This window comes from Aphelocoma coerulescens, unplaced genomic scaffold, assembly GCF_041296385.1.
Source record: "Aphelocoma coerulescens isolate FSJ_1873_10779 unplaced genomic scaffold, UR_Acoe_1.0 HiC_scaffold_629, whole genome shotgun sequence".
Classification (NCBI taxonomy): domain Eukaryota; kingdom Metazoa; phylum Chordata; class Aves; order Passeriformes; family Corvidae; genus Aphelocoma; species Aphelocoma coerulescens.
The window spans coordinates 1-23,112 of record NW_027183980.1 but is presented as its reverse complement, the minus strand read 5'-3'; the positions used below and the strand labels follow the sequence as shown (position 1 = coordinate 23,112).

The 23,112-nt window shown below is 59.6% G+C and overlaps 1 protein-coding gene across 1 annotated transcript in view; it reads left to right on the top strand.

The window, feature by feature from the left end:
* LOC138102149 (histone-lysine N-methyltransferase EHMT2-like) overlaps positions 1-22,960 on the top strand; it is a gene marked incomplete at its 3' end in the record, with an annotated part of 28,722 nt that extends 5,762 nt beyond the window's left edge. Inside the window, 5 exon segments of the mRNA XM_068999886.1 lie at positions 2,866-2,971; positions 6,475-6,576; positions 13,734-13,858; positions 15,260-15,403; positions 22,737-22,960. Coding sequence (XP_068855987.1) covers positions 2,866-2,971; positions 6,475-6,576; positions 13,734-13,858; positions 15,260-15,403; positions 22,737-22,960 — 701 coding nt within the window.
* Positions 22,961-23,112: the final 152 nt, after the last annotated feature.

The window sequence follows — 23,112 nt, the reverse complement described above, 5'->3', positions numbered from 1 at the left end:
ATTTTGGGGATCCGGGGGTGTGTGGGGAGGGTCCAGGGGGGATTTTGGGGGTCCGGGGAGGTTTTTGGAGGGTCCAGGGGGGATTTTGGGGGTCCCTGGGGGGGTTTTTGGAGAACCCCTGGCTGGAACCCACCTGCAAGGGGAGGGGTCCGGGGGAGGATTTTGGGGGTCTGGGGGGGTTTTCGGAGGGTCCAGGGGGGATTTTGGGGGTCCCCAGGGAGGTTTTTGGGGGTCCAGGGGGGATTTTGGGGGTCCCAGGGTGGGATTTTGGGGGTCCCTGACCCCCCCTGGCCCCCCCAGAGCGCGTCGAGCGCCCGGCGCAGGGAGGGGAACCCTTGACTGGAGCCCACCTGCAAGGGGAGGGGTCCGGGGGAGGATTTTGGGGGTCCGGGGTGGGATTTTGGGGGTCCGGGGAGGTTTTTGGAGGGTCCAGGGGGGATTTTGGGGGTCCAGGGGGGGATTTTGGGGGTCCGGGGGTGTGTGGGGAGGGTCCAGGGGGGATTTTGGGGGTCCCTGGGGGGGTTTTTGGAGGGTCCAGGGGGGATTTTGGGGGTCCCTGGGGGGGTTTTTGGAGAACCCCTGGCTGGAACCCACCTGCAAGGGGAGGGGTCCGGGGGAGGATTTTGGGGGTCCGGGGGTGTGCGGGGAGGGGTCCGGGGGAGGATTTTGGGGGTCTGGGGGGGGTTTTTGGAAGGTCCAGGGTGGATTTTGGGGTTCTAGGGGGGGGATTTTGGGGGTCCGGGGGGTTTTTGGAGGGTCCAGGGGGGATTTTGGGGGTCCAGGGTGGGATTTTGGGGATCTGGGGGTGTGTGGGGAGGGTCCAGGGTGGATTTTGGGGGTCCAGGGGGGGATTTTGGGGGTCTGGGGGTGTGTGGGGAGGGTCCAGGCGGGATTTTGGGGGTCCAGGGGGGGATTTTGGGGGTCCGGGGGTGTGTGGGGAGGGTCCAGGGGGGATTTTGGGGGTCCGGGGAGGTTTTTGGAGGGTCCAGGGTGGGATTTTGGGGGTCCAGGGGGGATTTTGGGGGTCCAGGGGGGATTTTTGGGGATCCGGGGGTGTGTGGGGAGGGTCCAGGGGGGATTTTGGGGGTCCCTGGGGGGGGTTTTTGGGGGGTCCCTGACTCCCCCCGGCCCCCCCAGAGCGCGTCGAGCGCCCGGCGCAGGGAGGGGAACCCCTGGCTGGAACCCACCTGCAAGGGGAGGGGTCCGGCAGGGAATTTTGGGGATCCAGGGGGGGATTTTGGGGATCCAGGGGGGGATTTTGGGGATCCAGGGGGGGATTTTGGGGGTCCAGGGGGGGATTTTGGGGATCCAGGGGGGGATTTTGGGGGTCCAGGGGGGTTTTTGGAGGGTCCAGGGGGGGATTTTGGGGGTCCGGGGGAGGATTTTGGGGGTCCAGGGGGGGATTTTGGAGGGTCCAGGGGGGGATTTTGGAGGGTCCAGGGGGGGATTTTGGGGGTCCGGGGGTGTGTGGGGAGGGTCCAGGGGGGATTTTGGCGGTCTTGGGGGGTTTTTGGCGGTCCTGGGGGGTTTTTGGAGGGTCCAGGGGGGATTTTGGGGGTCCCAGGGGGGATTTTGGGGGTCCAGGGGGGGATTTTGGGGGTCCCTGACCCCCCCCGGCCCCCCCAGAGCGCGTCGAGCGCCCGGTGCTGGAAGGAGAACCCCTGGCTGGAACCCACCCGCAAGGGGAGGGGTCCGGGAGGGTCCAGGGGGGATTTTGGGGGTCCAGGGGGGATTTTGGGGGTCCCAGGGTGGGTTTTTGGGGGTCCCTGACCCCCCCGGCCCTCCCAGAGCGCGTCGAGCACCCGGCGCAGGGAGGGGAACCCCTGACCCACCTGCAAGGGGAGGGGTCCAGGAGGTTCCAGGGGGGATTTTGGGGGTCCAGGGGGGATTTTAGGGGTCCAGGGGTGTGTGGGGAGGGTCCAGGAGGGATTTTGGGGGTCCCTGGGGGTGTTTTTGGGGGTCCCTGACCCCCCCCGGCCCCCCCAGAGCGCGTCGAGCGCCCGGCGCAGGGAGGGGAACCCTTGACTGGAACCCACCTGCAAGGGGAGGGGTCCGGGAGGGAATTTTGGGGTCCGGGGTGGGATTTTGGGGGTCCGGGGAGGTTTTTGGAGGGTCCAGGGTGGGATTTTGGGGGTCCAGGGGGGATTTTGGGGATCCAGGGTGGGATTTTGGGGGTCCAGGGGGGTTTTTGGAGGGTCCAGGGGGGGATTTTGGGGGTCCAGGGGGGATTTTAGGGGTCCAGGGGTGTGTGGGGAGGGTCCAGGAGGGATTTTGGGGGTCCCTGGGGGTGTTTTTGGGGGTCCCTGACCCCCCCCCGGCCCCCCCAGAGTGCGTCGAGCGCCCGGTGCTGGAAGGAGAACCCCTGGCTGGAACCCACCTGCAAGGGGAGGGGTCCGGGGGGGGTCCAGGGGGATTTTGGGGGTCATGGGGGGGATTTTGGGGGTCCAGAGGCGAATTTTGGGGGTCCCTGACCCCCCCCCGGCCCCCCCAGAGCGCGTCGAGCGCCCGGCGCAGGGAGGGGAACCCCTGACTCACCCGCAAGGGGAGGGGTCCGGGAGGGTCCAGGGGGGATTTTGGGGGTCCAGGGGGGATTTTAGGGGTCCAGGGGTGTGTGGGGAGGGTCCAGGGTGGGATTTTGGGGGTCCCAGGGTGGGATTTTGGGGGTCCCTGACCCCCCCTGGCCCCCCAGAGCGCGTCGAGCGCCCGGTGCTGGAAGGAGAACCCTTGGCTGGAACCCACCTGCAAGGGGAGGGGTCCGGGAGGGAATTTTGGGGTTCCGGGGGGGGTTTTGGGGGTCCCAGGGTGGGATTTTGGGGGTCCCAGGGTGGGATTTTGGGGGTCCCTGACCCCCCCCGGCCCCCCCAGAGCGCGTCGAGCGCCCGGCGCAGGGCGAGGCGGCGCTGGAAGGAGAGCCCCTGGCTGAAACCCGCCCGCAAGAGGAAGAGGAAGGAGCCCCGCGGCAAGGACAGGGGTGGGGACCCCCGAATTGGGGAGGGGGCGGCGCTGGGGGGGGCGGGGAAGGGAAATTTGGGGGGGGTTGGGGGGGTTGGTGAGGAATTTGGGGAGTTTGGGGGGGGTTTGGGGAGTTTGGGGGGGTTTGGGGTGAGAGGTTTGGGGGGTTTGGGGTGGGAAATTTGGGGGGTTTGGGGGGGGTTTGGGGGGGTTTGGTGAGGAATTTGGGGAGTTTGGGGGGGTTTGGGGTGGGAAATTTGGGGGGTTTGGGGGTGTTTGGGGACTGAAATTTGGGGAGTTTGGGGGATTTGGGGGTGATAAATTTGGGGAGTTTGGGGGCTGGAGTTGGGGGGTTTGTGGGGTGGAATTGGGTTTGGGGTGATGAATTTGGGGAGTTTGAGGGGGTTTGAGGGTGATGAATTTGGGGAGTTTGAGGGGGTTTGGGGTGATAAATTTGGGGAGTTTGGGGGCTGGAATTGGGGGGTTTGTGGGGTGGAATTGGGTTTAGGGGTGATGAATTTGGGGAGTTTGGGGACGGAAATTTGGGGAGTTTGGGGGATTTGCGGTGAGAAATTTGGGGAGTTTGGGGGGGGTTTGGGGTGAGGAATTTGGGGAGTTTGGGGTTGATAAATTTGGGGAGTTTGGGGTTGATAAATTTGGGGAGTTTGGGGGCTGGAGTTGGGGGGTTTGTGGGGTGGAATTGGGTTTGGGGTGATAAATTTGGGGAGTTTGAGGGGGTTTGGGGGTGATGAATTTGGGGAGTTTGGAGGGGTTTGGGGTGGGAAATTGGGGAGTTTGGGGGGTTTGGGGTGATAAATTTGGGGAGTTTGGGGGCTGGAATTGGGGGGTTTGGGGGGTGGAATTGGGTTTAGGGGTGATGAATTTGGGGAGTTTGGGGACGGAAATTTGGGGAGTTTGGGGGGATTTGGGGTGAGGAATTTGGGGAGTTTGGGGTTGATAAATTTGGGGAGTTTGGGGATTGGAATTGGGGGGTTTGTGTGGTGGAATTGGGTTTGGGGTGATGAATTTGGGGAGTTTGAGGGGGTTTGGGGGTGATGAATTTGGGGAGTTTGGGGGGTTTGGGGGTGATAAATTTGGGGAGTTTGGGGGTGATAAATTTGGGGGAGTTTGGGGGGAGTTTGGGGACTGAAATTTGGGGAGTTTGGGGGTGATAAATTTTGGGAGTTTGGCGGGGTTTGGGGCGATAAATTTGGGGAGTTTGGGGGAGTTTGGGGTGAGGAATTTGGGGAGTTTGGAGGGGTTTGGGGTGAGGAATTTGGGGAGTTTGGCGGGGTTTGGGGACTGAAATTTGGGGAGTTTGGAGAGTTTGGGGTGAAGAATTTGGGGAGTTTGGGGTGATAAATTTGGGGAGTTTGGGGGTGATAAATTTTGGGAGTTTGGCGGGGTTTGGGGTGATAATTTGGGGAGTTTGGGGGGGTTTGGGGGTGATGAATTTGGGGAGTTTGGGGGGTTTGGGGTGAGAAATTGGGGGGTTTGGGGGGTTTGGGGTGATAATTTGGGGAGTTTGGGGGCTTTGGGGACTGGAATTTGGGGGAGTTTGGGGGGGAGTTTGGGGTGATAAATTTGGGGAGTTTGGAGGGGTTTGGGGGTGATAATTTGGGGAGTTTGGGAATTGGAATTGGGGGGTTTGTGGGGTGGAATTGGGTTTGGGGTGATAATTTGGGGAGTTTGAGGGGGTTTGGGGGTGAGAAATTGGGGGGTTTGGGGGGTTTGGGGTGATAATTTGGGGAGTTTGGGGGCTGGAATTGGGGGGTTTGGGGGGGGTTGGGGGTGATAATTTGGGGGTTTGGGGAGTTTGGGGTGAGGAATTTGGGGAGTTTGGGGGCTGGAATTGGGGGGTTTGGGGGTGATAAATTTGGGGAGTTTGGCGGGGTTTGGGGCAAATTTGGGGAGTTTGGGGGAGTTTGGGGTGAGGAATTTGGGGGGTTTGGAGGGGTTTGGGGTGAGGAATTTGGGGAGTTTGGGGGAGTTTGGGGTGATAAATTTGGGGAGTTTGGGGGTGATAATTTGGGGAGTTTGGGGGTGATAATTTTGGGAGTTTGGGGGTGATAAATTTGGGGAGTTTGGGGTGATAAATTTTGGGAGTTTGGCGGGGTTTGGGGTGAGAATTTGGGGGGTTTGGGGTGATAAATTTGGGGAGTTTGGGGTGATAAATTTTGGGAGTTTGGCGGGGTTTGGGGTGAGAATTTGGGGGGTTTGGGGGTGATAAATTTGGGGAGTTTGGCGGGGTTTGGGGCAATAAATTTGGGGAGTTTGGGGGAGTTTGGGGTGAGGAATTTGGGGGGTTTGGAGGGGTTTTGGGGACTGAAATTTGGGGAGTTTGGAGGGGTTTGGGGTGAGGAATTTGGGGAGTTTGGGGGAGTTTGGGGTGATAAATTTGGGGAGTTTGGGGGTGATAAATTTTGGGAGTTTGGCGGGGTTTGGGGTGATGAATTTGGGGAGTTTGGGGGGGTTTGGGGTGAGAAATTGGGGGGTTTGGGGGGTTTGGGGTGATAAATTTGGGGAGTTTGAGGGGGTTTGGGGTGAGAAATTGGGGGGTTTGGGGGGTTTGGGGTGATAAATTTGGGGAGTTTGGGGGCTTTGGGGACTGGAATTTGGGGAGTTTGGGGGGGAGTTTGGGGTGATAAATTTGGGGAGTTTGGGGAGTTTGGGGGTGATAAATTTGGGGAGTTTGGGGGTGATAAATTTTGGGAGTTTGGGGGTGATAAATTTGGGGAGTTTGGGGTGATAAATTTTGGGAGTTTGGCGGGGTTTGGGGTGAGAATTTGGGGGGTTTGGGGTGATAATTTGGGGAGTTTGGGGTGATAATTTTGGGAGTTTGGCGGGGTTTGGGGTGAGAATTTGGGGGGTTTGGGGGTGATAAATTTGGGGAGTTTGGCGGGGTTTGGGGCAATAAATTTGGGGAGTTTGGGGGAGTTTGGGGTGAGGAATTTGGGGGGTTTGGAGGGGTTTTGGGGACTGAAATTTGGGGAGTTTGGAGGGGTTTGGGGTGAGGAATTTGGGGAGTTTGGGGGAGTTTGGGGTGATAAATTTGGGGAGTTTGGGGGTGATAAATTTTGGGAGTTTGGCGGGGTTTGGGGTGATGAATTTGGGGAGTTTGGGGGGGTTTGGGGTGAGAAATTGGGGGGTTTGGGGGGTTTGGGGTGATAAATTTGGGGAGTTTGAGGGGGTTTGGGGTGAGAAATTGGGGGGTTTGGGGGGTTTGGGGTGATAAATTTGGGGAGTTTGGGGGCTTTGGGGACTGGAATTTGGGGAGTTTGGGGGGGAGTTTGGGGTGATAAATTTGGGGAGTTTGGGGGGTTTGGGGGTGATAAATTTGGGGAATTTGGGGGTTGGAATTGGGGGTTTGGGGGTGATAAATTTGGGCAATTCAAACCCTGAAATTCGGGGATGGAGCCCCCCGGAGGTGGGGGAGGGGCGCTCGGGGTGGGACATTTTGGGGCGGGGGTCCCGTTTCGGGGGTCCCTGACCCTCCCCCTCCCCCCCCCTTTTCCCCGCCAGGCCCCGGTGCCCCCCCCATGGGCCCCCCCAGCGAATACACCGAGGTGCCCCTGGGCTGCCTGCAGCTGCCGGGGGGAGGGGCCCTGAGCCCCCAGCCCCCAGGTGAGCACACGGCCCCGCCCCCCCCCCCCCCCGGACACGCCCAGTGCGTGTGGACACGGCCATGGACACGGACACTGCACGTGGACACGGCCATGGACACAGCCATGGACACACCCATGGACACAGCCATGGACACGGACACGCCCATGGACACGGACACACACCCATGGACACAGCCATGGACACGGACACACACCCATGGACACGGACACACACCCATGGACACGGACACACACCCATGGACACAGCCATGGACACGGACACACACCCATGGACACGGACACACACCCATGGACACAGCCATGGACACGGACACACACCCATGGACACGGACACACACCCATGGACACGGACACACACCCATGGACACAGCCATGGACACGGACACGCCCATGGACACGGACACACACCCATGGACACGGACACACACCCATGGACACGGACACACACCCATGGACACAGCCATGGACACGGACACACACCCATGGACACGGACACACACCCATGGACACAGCCATGGACACGGACACACACCCATGGACACGGACACTGCACGTGGACACACCCATGGACGCACCCATGGACACGGACACACACCCATGGACATGCCCATGGGCACGGACACGCCCACTGCACATGGACACGGACACTGCACGTGGACACACCCATGGACACACCCATGGACTCGGACACACACCCATGGACTCGGACACACACCCATGGACACACCCACGGACACGCCCACGGACACGCCCACTGCACATGGACACACCCATGGACACAGCCATGGACACGGACACACACCCATGGACACACCCATGGACACGGACACACACCCATGGACACGGACACACCCATGGACACACCCATGGACACGGACACGCCCATGGACACGCCCATGGACACACCCATGGACATGGACACACCCATGGACACACCCATGGACATGGACACACCCCATGGACACGCCCCCCCCAGACGCCCATGGACACGCCCGCTGCACATGGACACACCTATGGACACACCCATGGACACACCCACTGCACGTGGACACACCCATGGACACGGACACTGCACGTGGACACACCCATGGACACACCCATGGACATGGACACGCCCATGGACACACCCACTGCACATGGACACACCCATGGACACACCCATGGACACACCCATGGACACACCCACTGCATGTGGACGCAGCCATGGACACGGACACTGCACGTGGACACACCCATGGACACACCCATGGACATGGACACGCCCACGGACACGCCCACTGCACATGGACACACCCATGGACACACCCATGGACACGGACACTGCACGTGGACACGGCCATGGACACGGACACTGCACGTGGACACACCCATGGACACACCCATGGACATGGACACACCCATGGACACACCCATGGACACACCCACTGCACGTGGACACACCCATGGACACACCCCATGGACACGCCCCCCCAGACGCCCATGGACACGCCCGCTGCACATGGACACACCCATGGACACACCCACTGCATGTGGACGGAGCCATGGACACGCCCACTGCACGTGGACACGGCCATGGACACGGACACACACCCATGGACACGCCCACTGCATATGGACACGCCCCTGGACACACCCATGGTCACAAGCCCTGGACACGCCCATGGACACGCCCACTGCTCCTGGACACGCCCACTGCACACGGACACACCTGTGGACACACCCCCCTGGACACACCCCATGGCCACGCCCACTGCACATGGACACGGCTCTGGACATGCCCTTGGACACACCCATTACACATGGACACGCCCCCCGGACACACCCATGGACACGCCCACTGCACGTGGACACGGCTCTGGACATGCCCTTGGACACACCCATTACACATGGACACGCCCCCCCCCCCCGGACACACCCATGGACACGCCCACTGCAGGTGGACACGCCGTCCTGGACACGCCCGCTGCACATGGACACACCCCTGGACATGCCCACTGTACCTGGACACGCCCATGGACACGCCCACTGCACATGGACACGCCCATTGCTCATGGACACCCCCCTGGACACACCCATGGGCACGCCCACTGCACATGGACACGCCCATTGCTCATGGACACACCCCCCTGGACACACCCATGGGCACGCCCACTGCACATGGACACGCCCACTGTACCTGGACACACCCCTGGACACGCCCAGCCCCCCTGGACACGCCCCTTCCCTGGACCCGCCCATCTGACCACAGCCTCACTGACCACACCTTGCTGACCCCTCCCTGACCCCTCCCTGACCCCTCGCTGACCCCTGACCCCTCCCTGACCCCTGTGCTGACCCCCCGCTGACCCCTGACCCCTCCCTGACCTCTCCCTGACCCATGACCCCCCGCTGACCCCTTGCTGACCCCTGACCCCTCACTGACCCCTCCGTGACCCCTGACCCCTGACCCCTCCCTGACCCCCTGCTGACCCCTGACCCTCTGCTGACCCCTAACCCCTCACTGACCTCTCCCTGACCCCCTGCTGACCCCTAACCCCTGCTGACCCCTGACCCCTCCCTGACCCCCATGCTGACCCCTGACCCCTCGCTGACCCCTCGTTGACCCCTCGTTGACCCCTCGCTGACCCCTGACCCCCGCTGACCCCTCCCTGACCCTTCCCTGACCCCTGACCCCCTTCTGACCCCTCCCTGACCCTTCCCTGACCCCTGACCCCCCGCTGACCTCTCCCTGACCCCCTGCTGACCCCGAACCCCTCGCTGACCCCCCCGACCCCCCGCTGACCTCTGACCCTTCCCTGACTCCTCCCTGACCCTTCCCTGACCCCTCCCTGACCCCCCGCTGACCCCTGACCCCTCCCTGACCCCCCGCTGATCCCTGACCCCTTGCTGACCCCTGACCCCCTGCTGACCCCGTGCTGACCCCCTGCTGACCTCCATCTGACCCATGACCCCTCCCTGACCCCGCTGACCCCTGACCCCTTTGCTGACCCCTCCCTGACCCCCCACTGACCCCTGACCCCTGCTGACCCCTCGCTGACCCCTCCCTGACCCCTGACCCCTCGCTGACCCCTCCCTGACCCTTCCCTGACCCCTGACCCCCTTCTGACCCCTCCCTGACCCTTCCCTGACCCCTGACCCCCTGCTGACCTCTCCCTGACCCCCTGCTGACCCCTAACCCCTCGCTGACCCCCCCAACCCCCCACTGACCTCTGACCCTTCCCTGACTCCTCCCTGACCCTTCCCTGACCCCTTGCTGACCCCTCGCTGACCCCTGACCCCTCCCTGACCCCCTGCTGACCCCTGACCCCTTGCTGACCCCTCGCTGACCCCTGACCCCCTGCTGACCCCTTTGCTGACCCCCTGCTGACCTCCATCTGACCCATGACCCCTCCCTGACCCTGCTGACCCCTGACCCCTTTGCTGACCCCTCCCTGACCCTTCCCTGACCCCTGACCCCCTTCTGACCCCTCCCTGACCCTTCCCTGACCCCTGACCCCCCGCTGACCTCTCCCTGACCCCCTGCTGACCCCTAACCCCTCGCTGACCCCCCCAACCCCCCACTGACCTCTGACCCTTCCCTGACTCCTCCCTGACCCTTCCCTGACCCCTTGCTGACCCCTCGCTGACCCCTGACCCCTCCCTGACCCCTCGCTGACCCCTGACCCCTCGCTGACCCCTGACCCCTCCCTGACCCCCTGCTGACCCCTTTGCTGACCCCCTGCTGACCTCCATCTGACCCATGACCCCTCCCTGACCCCGCTGACCCCTGACCCCTGCTGACCCCTCCCTGACCCCGCTGACCCCTGACCCCTGCTGACCCCTCGCTGACCCCTCCCTGACCCCTGACCCCCTTCTGACCCCTCCCTGACCCTTCCCTGACCCCTGACCCCCTTCTGACCCCTCCCTGACCCTTCCCTGACCCCTGACCCCCCGCTGACCTCTCCCTGACCCCCTGCTGACCCCTAACCCCTCGCTGACCCCCCCAACCCCCCACTGACCTCTGACCCTTCCCTGACTCCTCCCTGACCCTTCCCTGACCCCTCGCTGACCCCTCGCTGACCCCTGACCCCTCGCTGACCCCTGACCCCTCCCTGACCCCCTGCTGACCCCTTGCTGACCCCCTGCTGACCTCCATCTGACCCATGACCCCTCCCTGACCCCGCTGACCCCTGACCCCTTTGCTGACCCCTCCCTGACCCCCCACTGACCCCTGACCCCCCACTGACCCCTCCCTGACCCCCTGCTGACCCCTGACTCCCTGCTGACCCCGAACCCCTCGCTGACCCCCCCGACCCCCCGCTGACCTCTGACCCTTCCCTGACTCCTCCCTGACCCTTCCCTGACCCCTTGCTGACCCCTCGCTGACCCCTGACCCCTCCCTGACCCCCCGCTGACCCCTGACCCCCTGCTGACCCCTTTGCTGACCCCCTGCTGACCTCCATCTGACCCATGACCCCTCCCTGACCCTGCTGACCCCTGACCCCTTTGCTGACCCCTCCCTGACCCTTCCCTGACCCCTGACCCCCTTCTGACCCCTCCCTGACCCTTCCCTGACCCCTGACCCCCCGCTGACCTCTCCCTGACCCCCTGCTGACCCCTAACCCCTCGCTGACCCCCCCAACCCCCCACTGACCTCTGACCCTTCCCTGACTCCTCCCTGACCCTTCCCTGACCCCTTGCTGACCCCTCGCTGACCCCTGACCCCTCCCTGACCCCTCGCTGACCCCTGACCCCTCCCTGACCCCTGACCCCTCCCTGACCCCCTGCTGACCCCTTTGCTGACCCCCTGCTGACCTCCATCTGACCCATGACCCCTCCCTGACCCCGCTGACCCCTGACCCCTGCTGACCCCTCGCTGACCCCTCCCTGACCCCTGACCCCCTTCTGACCCCTCCCTGACCCTTCCCTGACCCCTGACCCCCCGCTGACCTCTCCCTGACCCCCTGCTGACCCCTAACCCCTCGCTGACCCCCCCAACCCCCCACTGACCTCTGACCCTTCCCTGACTCCTCCCTGACCCTTCCCTGACCCCTTGCTGACCCCTCGCTGACCCCTGACCCCTCGCTGACCCCTGACCCCTCCCTGACCCCCTGCTGACCCCTTGCTGACCCCCTGCTGACCTCCATCTGACCCATGACCCCTCCCTGACCCCGCTGACCCCTGACCCCTTTGCTGACCCCTCCCTGACCCCCCACTGACCCCTGACCCCTCCCTGACCCCCCACTGACCCCTCCCTGACCCCCTGCTGACCCCTGACTCCCTGCTGACCCCGAACCCCTCGCTGACCCCCCCGACCCCCCGCTGACCTCTGACCCTTCCCTGACTCCTCCCTGACCCTTCCCTGACCCCTTGCTGACCCCTCGCTGACCCCTGACCCCTCCCTGACCCCCTGCTGACCCCTGACCCCCTGCTGACCCCTCGCTGACCCCTCGCTGACCCCTGACCCCCCGCTGACCTCTCCCTGACCCCCTGCTGACCCCTAACCCCTCGCTGACCCCCCGACCCCCCGCTGACCTCTGACCCTTCCCTGACTCCTCCCTGACCCTTCCCTGACCCCTTGCTGACCCCTCGCTGACCCCTGACCCCTCCCTGACCCCCCGCTGACCCCTGACCCCCTGCTGACCCCTTTGCTGACCCCCTGCTGACCTCCATCTGACCCATGACCCCTCCCTGACCCTGCTGACCCCTGACCCCTTTGCTGACCCCTCCCTGACCCTTCCCTGACCCCTGACCCCCTTCTGACCCCTCCCTGACCCTTCCCTGACCCCTGACCCCCCGCTGACCTCTCCCTGACCCCCTGCTGACCCCTAACCCCTCGCTGACCCCCCCAACCCCCCACTGACCTCTGACCCCTCCCTGACCCCTCGCTGACCCCTGACCCCTCGCTGACCCCTGACCCCTCCCTGACCCCCTGCTGACCCCTCGCTGACCCCCTGCTGACCTCCATCTGACCCATGACCCCTCCCTGACCCCGCTGACCCCTGACCCCTGCTGACCCCTCGCTGACCCCCCACTGACCCCTGACCCCTGCTGACCCCTCGCTGACCCCTCCCTGACCCCTGACCCCCTTCTGACCCCTCCCTGACCCTTCCCTGACCCCTGACCCCCTTCTGACCCCTCCCTGACCCTTCCCTGACCCCTGACCCCCCGCTGACCTCTCCCTGACCCCCTGCTGACCCCTAACCCCTCGCTGACCCCCCCAACCCCCCACTGACCTCTGACCCTTCCCTGACTCCTCCCTGACCCTTCCCTGACCCCTTGCTGACCCCTCGCTGACCCCTGACCCCTCCCTGACCCCTCGCTGACCCCTGACCCCTCGCTGACCCCTGACCCCTCCCTGACCCCCTGCTGACCCCTCGCTGACCCCCTGCTGACCTCCATCTGACCCATGACCCCTCCCTGACCCCGCTGACCCCTGACCCCTGCTGACCCCTCGCTGACCCCCCACTGACCCCTGACCCCTGCTGACCCCTCGCTGACCCCTCCCTGACCCCTGACCCCCTTCTGACCCCTCCCTGACCCTTCCCTGACCCCTGACCCCCTTCTGACCCCTCCCTGACCCTTCCCTGACCCCTGACCCCCCGCTGACCTCTCCCTGACCCCCTGCTGACCCCTAACCCCTCGCTGACCCCCCCAACCCCCCACTGACCTCTGACCCTTCCCTGACTCCTCCCTGACCCTTCCCTGACCCCTTGCTGACCCCTCGCTGACCCCTGACCCCTCCCTGACCCCTCGCTGACCCCTGACCCATCCCTGACCCCCTGCTGACCCCTCGCTGACCCCCTGCTGACCTCCATCTGACCCATGACCCCTCCCTGACCCCGCTGACCCCTGACCCCTTTGCTGACCCCTCCCTGACCCCCCACTGACCCCTGACCCCTGCTGACCCCTGGCTGACCCCTCCCTGACCCCTGACCCCCCACTGACCCCTCCCTGACCCCCTGCTGACCCCTGACCCCCTGCTGACCCCGAACCCCTCGCTGACTCCCCCTGACCCCCCGCTGACCTCTGACCCTTCCCTGACTCCTCCCTGACCCTTCCCTGACCCCTTGCTGACCCCTCGCTGACCCCTGACCCCTTGCTGACCCCTCGCTGACCCCTGACCCCTCGCTGACCCCTCGCTGACCCCCCGCCGCCCCCTCGTTGCCCCCCCAGGCCCGGCGGAGGCCGAGCGCTTCGAGGAGCTGCCGCTGTGCTCGTGTCGCATGGAGGCGCCGAAGGTGGAGCGGGGCAGCGGCGAGCGCGGGCTCTGCATGGCCACCGAGAGCGTGGACGGGCAGGTGAGGGGGGACTGGGCATACTGGGGGCACTGGGAGGGACTGGGGACACACTGGGGGCACTGGGAGGGACTGGGGACACACTGGGGGCACTGGGAGGTACTGGGGGATACTGGGAATGGAATGGGGACACTGGGGGGACATTGGGGACACTGGGGACACTGGGAATGGAATGGGGACACTGGGGGACACTGGGGGACATTGGGGATACTGGGGGACACTGGGCATACTGGAAGGGTGTGGGGTGTCCTGCCCCACCCCAAACTGTCCCCAAACATCCCAAACTGCCCCGAAATGTCCCAAACTGCCCCGAACTGTCCCCAAATGTCCCCAAATGTCCCCGAATGTCCCCAATGTCCCCAAATGTCCCAAACTGCCCCGAACTGTCCCAAACTGCCCCGAAATGTCCCCAATGTCCCCCAATGTCCCCAAATGTCCCCGAATGTCCCCGAATGTTCCCAAATGTCCCAAACTGCCCCAAACTGCCCCAAACTGTCCCCGAATGTCCCCGAATGTCCCCAAATGTCCCCAATGTCCCAAATGTCCCCAATGTCCCAAACTGCCCCGAAATGTCCCCCAATGTCCCTGATGTCCCCAATGTCCCCAATGTCTCCAAATGTCCCCAAATGTCCCCAAATGTCCCAAACTGCCCCGAACTGTCCCCAAATTTCCCCGATGTCCCCAAATATCCCCAAATGTCCCAAACTGCCCCGAACTGCCCCGAAATGTCCCAAACTGCCCCGAACTGTCCCCAAATGTCCCCAAATGTCCCCGAATGTCCCCAAATGTCCCAAACTGCCCCGAACTGCCCCAAACTGTCCCCAAATGTCCCCGAATGTCCCCAAATGTCCCAAACTGCCCCGAAATGTCCCGAACTGTCCCCGAATGTCCCCAAATGTCCCCAAATGTCCCCAAATGTCCCCAAATGTCCGAAATGTCCCCCAATGTCCCCGATGTCCCCAATGTCCCCAAATGTCCCCAAATGTCCCCAAATGTCCCAAACTGCCCCGAACTCTCCCAAACTGCCCTGAAATGTCCCAAACTGTCCCCGAATGTCCCCAAATGTCCCCAACTGCCCCGAACTGTCCCAAACTGTCCCCAAATGTCCCCGAATGTCCCCAAATGTCCCAAACTGCCCCGAAATGTCCCGAACTGTCCCCGAATGTCCCCAAATGTCCCCAAATGTCCCAAACTGTCCCCGAAATGTCCCCAAATGTCCCCAATGTCCCCAAATGTCCCCAAATGTCCCAAACTGCCCCGAACTTCCCCAAATGTCCCCAAATGTCCCAAAGTGCCCCGAACTGTCCCCGAATGTCCCCAAATGTCCCAAATGTCCCAAACTGCCCCGAAATGTCCCCAAATGTCCCCGAATGTCCCCAAAATGTCCCCGAAATGTCCCCGCAGCTGAGCGGCTGCGGCAGCAGCATCCTGAAGCGCGAGACCATGCGGCCCTCGAGCCGCGTGCCCCTGATGGTGCTGTGCGAGAGCCACCGCGCCCGCATGGTCAAGCACCAGTGCTGCCCCGGCTGCGGCCACTTCTGCACGGCCGTGAGTGGTCATCGGGGCGGGGGGGAGGGCGTGGGGGGTGTGGGGTGGGGGAAAATCCTAAAAAAACCCCAAATCCTAAAAAAATCCCGAAAAAATCCCATAAATCCCAAAGGCCGCATGGTCAAGCACCAGTGCTGCCCCGGCTGCGGCCACTTCTGCACGGCCGTGAGTGGTCATCGGGGCGGGGGGGGAGGGGGTGGGGGGGCGTGGGGTGGGGGAAAATCCTAAAAAAAACCAAAAAACCCAAAAAATCCTGAAAATCCTAAAAAAACCCCATAGACCCCAAAGGCCGCATGGTCAAGCAGCAGAGCTGCCCCGGCTGCGGCCACTTCTGCACGGCCGTGAGTGGTCATCGGGGCGGGGGGGAGGGCGTGGGGGGTGTGGGGGGTGTGGAGTGGGGGAAAAAACCGAAAACCCCCCAAAAATTCTAGAAAAAAACCACCCAAAAAAACCCGCAAAAAACCCCAAAAATCCCCAAAAAAACCCCCCTGAAAATCCTAAAAAAAAACCCAAAAACCCCCAAAAATCGCCATAAGCATCCCATAAAAGCCCCAAAGCATTACCAGAAACTCTAAAAAAACCCCAAAAATCCCCAAAAAACCCCAAAAATCCTAAAAATAACCCAAAAACCCCCAAAAATCCCAAAAATCCTAAAAAAAATCCTAAAAAAATCCCCCCCGAAACCCCGAAAAATCCTGAAAAACCCCCCCAAAAAAACCCCTAAAATCCTAAAAAAAAAAAAAAATCTCCACAATCCTAAAAAAACCCCCAAACAGCCCCTAAAATCCTAAAAAATCCCCCCAAAAAACCCCAAAAAATCCTAAAAAAACCCGCCCCCAAAAAACCCCAAAAAACCCCCAAAATCCCAAAAACCCCCTAAAAGTCCTAAAAAAACCCCAAACATCCCCATAAATCCTAAAAAAACCCCCAAAAAACTCAAAAACCCCTAAAAATGAAGCCCAAGAAAACCCGTAAAAAGGCCCAAAAATCCCCAAAAAAAGCCTGAAAATCCTAAAAAAAACCCCAAAAATGCCTTAACATCCTAAAAAAAAAAACCAAAAAACCCCCCAAAAATCCTAGAAAAAAACCACCCAAAAAACCCGCAAAAAACCCCAAAAATCCCCAAAAAAACCCCCCTGAAAATCCTAAAAAAAGAACCCCAAAAACCCCCAAAAATCGCCATAAGCATCCCATAAAAGCCCCAAAGCATCACCAGAAACTCTAAAAAAACCCCAAAAATCCCCAAAAAACCCCAAAAATCCTAAAAATAACCCAAAAACCCCCAAAAATCCCAAAAATCCTAAAAAAAATCCTAAAAAAATACCCCCCGAAACCCCAAAAAATCCTGAAAACCCCCCCCCAAAAAACCCCCTAAAATCCTAAAAAAAAAAAAAAATCTCCACAATCCTAAAAAAACCCCCAAACAGCCCCTAAAATCCTAAAAAATCCCCCCAAAAAACCCCAAAAAATCCTAAAAAAACCCGCCCCCAAAAAACCCCAAAAAACCCCCAAAATCCCAAAAACCCCCTAAAAGTCCTAAAAAAACCCCAAACATCCCCATAAATCCTAAAAAAACTCCCAAAAAACTCAAAAACCCCTAAAAATGAAGCCCAAGAAAACCCGTAAAAAGGCCCAAAAATCCCCAAAAAAAGCCTGAAAATCCTAAAAAAAACCCCAAAAATGCCTTAACATCCTAAAAAAAAAAAAACCAAAAAACCCCCCAAAAATCCTAGAAAAAAACCACCCAAAAAAACCCGGAAAAAACCCCAAAATCCCCAAAAAACCCCCCTGAAAATCCTAAAAAAAGAACCCCAAAAACCCCCAAAAATCGCCATAAGCATCCCATAAAAGCCCCAAAGCATCACCAGAAACTCTAAAAAAACCCCAAAAATCCCCGAAAAACCCCAAAAATCCCCAAAAAACCCCAAAATCCTAAAAATAACCCAAAAAACCCCAAAGGCCGCATGGTCAAGCAGTAGAGCTGCCCCGGCTGCGGCCACTTCTGCACGGCCGTGAGTGGTCATCGGGGCGGGGGGGGGAGGGGGTGGGGGGCGTGGGGTGGGGGAAAATCCTAAAAAAACCAAGAAACCCCCCAAAATCCTGAAAATCCTAAAAAAACCCCAAAAATCCCCAAAAACCCCAAAACCCCTTGAAAATCCTAAAAAACCCTGAAAATCCTAAAAAAAAACCCGCCAAACATCTCCTAAAACCCTAAAAAAACCCCACCAAAAACCCCTAAAAATCCTAAAAAAAACACCCAAGAAAACCCAAAAATCCCAAAAAAACCCTGAAAATCCCCAAAAAAAAACCCCAAAATCCTCTAAAATCCTAAAAAAAACCCCCGAAAAATCCCCAAAAAAACCCCCCAAAAAACCCCCTAAAATCCTAAAAAAACCCCTCCCCAAAATCCTAAAAAGCAACCCTCAAAAGTCCCCTAAAATTCAAAAAAAAGGCCCAAAAAAACCCGAAAAAAACCCCAAAAATCCCCAAGAAAACCCCGAAAATCCTAAAAAAAAACCCAAAAAAACCCCAAAAGCCCAAAAAATCGCCATAAGCATCCCGTAAAAGCCCCAAAGCATCACCAGAAACTCTAAAAAAAACCCCAAAAATCCCAAAAAAACCCCAAAATCCCCAAAAAAAACCCCAAAAATCCTAAAAATAACCCAAAAACCCCCAAAAATCCCAAAAATCCTAAAAAAAATCCTAAAAAAATACCCCCCGAAACCCCAAAAAATCCTGAAACCCCCCCCCAAAAAACCCCCTAAAATCCTAAAAAAAAAAAAAAATCTCCACAATCCTAAAAAAACCCCCAAACAGCCCCTAAAATCCTAAAAAATCCCCCCAAAAAACCCCAAAAAATCCTAAAAAAACCCGCCCCCAAAAAACCCCAAAAAACCCCCAAAATCCCAAAAACCCCCTAAAAGTCCTAAAAAAACCCCAAACATCCCCTAAAATCCTAAAAAAAACCCCAAAAAACTCAAAAACCCCTAAAAATGAAGCCCAAGAAAACCCGTAAAAAGGCCCAAAAATCCCCAAAAAAAGCCTGAAAATCCTAAAAAAAACCCCAAAAATGCCTTAACATCCTAAAAAAAAAAACCAAAAAACCCCCCAAAAATCCTAGAAAAAAACCACCCAAAAAACCCGGAAAAAAAACCAAAAATCCCCAAAACCCCCCTGAAAATCCTAAAAAAAGAACCCCAAAAACCCCCAAAAATCGCCATAAGCATCCCATAAAAGCCCCAAAGCATCACCAGAAACTCTAAAAAAACCCCAAAAATCCCCGAAAAACCCCAAAAATCCCCAAAAAACCCCAAAATCCTAAAAATAACCCCAAAAACCCCAAAGGCCGCATGGTCAAGCAGCTGAGCTGCCCCGGCTGCGGCCACTTCTGCACGGCCGTGAGTGGTCATCGGGGCGGGGGGGAGGGGGTGGGGGGTGTGGGGTGGGGGAAAATCCTAAAAAAAACCAAAAAACCCCCAAAAATCCTGAAAATCCTAAAAAAACCCCAAAGATCCCCAAAAACCCCAAACCCCTTGAAAATCCTAAAAAAACCCCGAAAATCCTAAAAAAAAACCCCAAAAAACCTAAAAAAAAAAACCCCCCCAAAATCCCCTAAAATCCTAAAAGAACCCCACAAAAAACTCCTAAAAATCCTAAAAAAATCCCCCCAAAACCCCGAAAAATCCTAAAAAAAACCACCCAAGAAAACCCAAAAATCCCAAAAAACCCCGGAAATTCTAAAAAACCCCAAAAATCCCCTAACATCCTAAGAAAAACCCCAAATCCTAAAAAAATCCCAAAAATCCCAAAAAAAATCCTAAAAATTCCTTTTTAAAAAAAACCCAAAACCCTCAAAAATCGCAATAAACCCCAAAAAACGCTTATAAACCCTAAAAAAACCCCAAGAACCCTGGTAAAATAACCCAAAATGACTCTTTACTGACCCCAAACCCCTTTAACTGACCCCAAATCCCTCTAACTGACCCCAAACCCCTTTAACTGACCCCAAACCTCTTGAACTGACCCCAAACCCCTTGAACTGACCCCAAACCCCTTGAACTGACCCCAAACCCCTCTGACTGACCCCAAACCCCTCTGACTGACCCCAAACCCCTTTAACTGACCCCAAACCCCTCGAACTGACCCCAAACCCCTCTAACTGACCCCAAACCCCTTTAACTGACCCCAAACCCCTCGAACTGACCCCAAACCCCTCTAACTGACCCCAAACCCCTCTGACTGACCCCAAACCCCTCTGACTGACCCCAAATCCCCTCGAACTGACCCCAAACCCCTCTAACTGACCCCAAACCCCTCTAAGTGACCCCAAACCCCTCGAACTGACCCCAAATCCCCTCGAACTGACCCCAAACCCCTTTAACTGACCCCAAATCCCTCGAACTGACCCCAAACCCCTCGAACTGACCCCAAATCCCCTCGAACTGACCCCAAACCCCTCTAACTGACCCCAAACCCCCTCCAGGACCCCTCAGACCCCCCTGACCCCCCATTTTTGCCCCCCCAGGGCACGTTCCTGGAGTGCCACCCCGACGTGCGCATCGGGCACCGCTTCCACCGGGGCTCCTTTAACTGACCCCAAACCCCTTGAACTGACCCCAAACCCCTTTAATGACCCCAAACCCCTTTAACTGACCCCAAACCCCTTGAACTGACCCCAAACCCCCTCCAGGACCCCTCAGCCCCCCCTGACCCCCCATTTTTGCCCCCTTCAGGGCACGTTCCTGGAGTGCCACCCCGACGTGCGCATCGGGCACCGCTTCCACCGGCGCTCCTTGAACTGACCCCAAACCCCTTTTAATTGACCCCAAACCCCCTCTAAGTGACCCCAAACCCCTTTTAGGACCCCTGGGGACCCTCCAGGACCCCTCAGACCCCCCTGACCCCCCATTTTTGCCCCCTTTAGGGCACGTTCCTGGAGTGCCACCCCGACGTGCGCATCGGGCACCGCTTCCACCGGGGCTCCTTGAACTGACCCCAAACCCCTCGAACTGACCCCAAACCCCTCGAACTGACCCCAAACCCCCCTTTAGGGACCCATAACCCATTTTTGGGACCCCTCAGCCCCCCCTGACCCCCCATTTTTGCCCCCCCAGGGCACGTTCCTGGAGTGCCACCCCGACGTGCGCATCGGGCACCGCTTCCACCGGGGCTCCTTGAACTGACCCCAAACCCCTTGAACTGACCCCAAACCCCTTTAATTGACCCCAAACCCCATTTAGGGACCCATAACCCATTTTTGGGACCCCTCAGCCCCCCCTGACCCCCATTTTTGCCCCCTTTAGGGCACGTTCCTGGAGTGCCACCCCGACGTGCGCATCGGGCACCGCTTCCACCGGGGCTCCTTGAACTGACCCCAAACCCCTTTAACTGACCCCAAACCCCTCTGACTGACCCCAAACCCCCTCTAACTGACCCCAAACCCCTTGAACTGACCCCAAACCCCCTCTAACTGACCCCAAACCCCCTTTAGGACCCCTCAGACCCCCCCTGACCCCCCATTTTTGCCCCCCCAGGGCACGTTCCTGGAGTGCCACCCCGACGTGCGCATCGGGCACCGCTTCCACCGGGGCCCCTCTGACTGACCCCAAACCCCTTGAACTGACCCCAAACCCCTTGAACTGACCCCAAACCCCTCGAACTGACCCCAAACCCCTCTAACTGACCCCAAAACCCCCTCCAGGACCCCTCAGACCCCCCTGACCCCCCATTTTTGCCCCCCCAGGGCACGTTCCTGGAGTGCCACCCCGACGTGCGCATCGGGCACCGCTTCCACCGGGGCTCCTTTAACTGACCCCAAACCCCTTGAACTGACCCCAAACCCCTTTAATGACCCCAAACCCCTTTAACTGACCCCAAACCCCTTGAACTGACCCCAAACCCCCTCCAGGACCCCTCAGCCCCCCCTGACCCCCCATTTTTGCCCCCTTCAGGGCACGTTCCTGGAGTGCCACCCCCGACGTGCGCATCGGGCACCGCTTCCACCGGCGCTCCTTGAACTGACCCCAAACCCTTTTAATTGACCCCAAACCCCCTCTAAGTGACCCCAAACCCCTTTTAGGACCCCTGGGGACCCTCCAGGACCCCTCAGACCCCCCTGACCCCCCATTTTTGCCCCCTTTAGGGCACGTTCCTGGAGTGCCACCCCGACGTGCGCATCGGGCACCGCTTCCACCGGGGCTCCTTGAACTGACCCCAAACCCCTCGAACTGACCCCAAACCCCTCGAACTGACCCCAAACCCCCTTTAGGGACCCATAACCCATTTTTGGGACCCCTCAGCCCCCCCTGACCCCCCATTTTTGCCCCCCCAGGGCACGTTCCTGGAGTGCCACCCCGACGTGCGCATCGGGCACCGCTTCCACCGGGGCTCCTTGAACTGACCCCAAACCCCTTGAACTGACCCCAAACCCCTTTAATTGACCCCAAACCCCATTTAGGGACCCATAACCCATTTTTGGGACCCCTCAGCCCCCCCTGACCCCCCATTTTTGCCCCCTTTAGGGCACGTTCCTGGAGTGCCACCCCCGACGTGCGCATCGGGCACCGCTTCCACCGGGGCTCCTTGAACTGACCCCAAACCCCTTTAACTGACCCCAAACCCCTCTGACTGACCCCAAACCCCCTCTAACTGACCCCAAACCCCTTGAACTGACCCCAAACCCCCTCTAACTGACCCCAAACCCCCTTTAGGACCCCTCAGACCCCCCTGACCCCCCATTTTTGCCCCCCCAGGGCACGTTCCTGGAGTGCCACCCCCGACGTGCGCATCGGGCACCGCTTCCCACCGGGGCCCCTCTGACTGACCCCAAACCCCTTGAACTGACCCCAAACCCCTTGAACTGACCCCAAACCCCTCGAACTGACCCCAAACCCCTCTAAGTGACCCCAAACCCCCTTTAGGACCCCTCAGACCCCCCTGACCCCCCATTTTTTGCCCCCTTTAGGGCACGTTCCTGGAGTGCCACCCTGACGCGCGCATCGGGCACCGCTTCCACCGGGGCTCCTTTAACTGACCCCAAACCCCTTTAACTGACCCCAAATCCCCTTTAGGGACCCATAACCCATTTTTGGGACCCTCCAGGACCCCTCAGACCCCCCTGACCCCCCATTTTTGCCCCCTTCAGGGCACGTTCCTGGAGTGCCACCCCGACGTGCGCATCGGGCACCGCTTCCACCGGGGCTCCTTGAACTGACCCCAAACCCCTTGAACTGACCCCAAACCCCTCTAAGTGACCCCAAACCCCCTTTAGGACCCCTGGGGACCCTCCAGGACCCCTCAGACCCCCCTGACCCCCCATTTTTGCCCCCTTCAGGGCACGTTCCTGGAGTGCCACCCCGACGTGCGCATCGGGCACCGCTTCCACCGGGGCTGCGTCTCTCGCCTCGGGGGTCTCATCTTCTGCCCCCACTGCGGCGAGGACGCCTCCGAGGCCCAGGAGGTGACCCTGCCCCCGCTCCGAGGGCACCCCCCCCGGCCCCCGCGCCCCCCGAGCCCCCCCCGGCCGCGAGGGGCGCGAGCCGAGGTGCCCACGCCCAGGTGGGCGCCGGGAAATGGGGCTGGGGGGGGGGGGAAAGGGGGGTTGGGAGGGGTAAAATGGGGTCTGGGGGGGGTAAAAGGGGGTTTGGGGGGGTTAAAAGGGAGTTTGGGGGGGTTAAAGGGGGATTGGGGGGGTAAAATGGGGTTTGGGG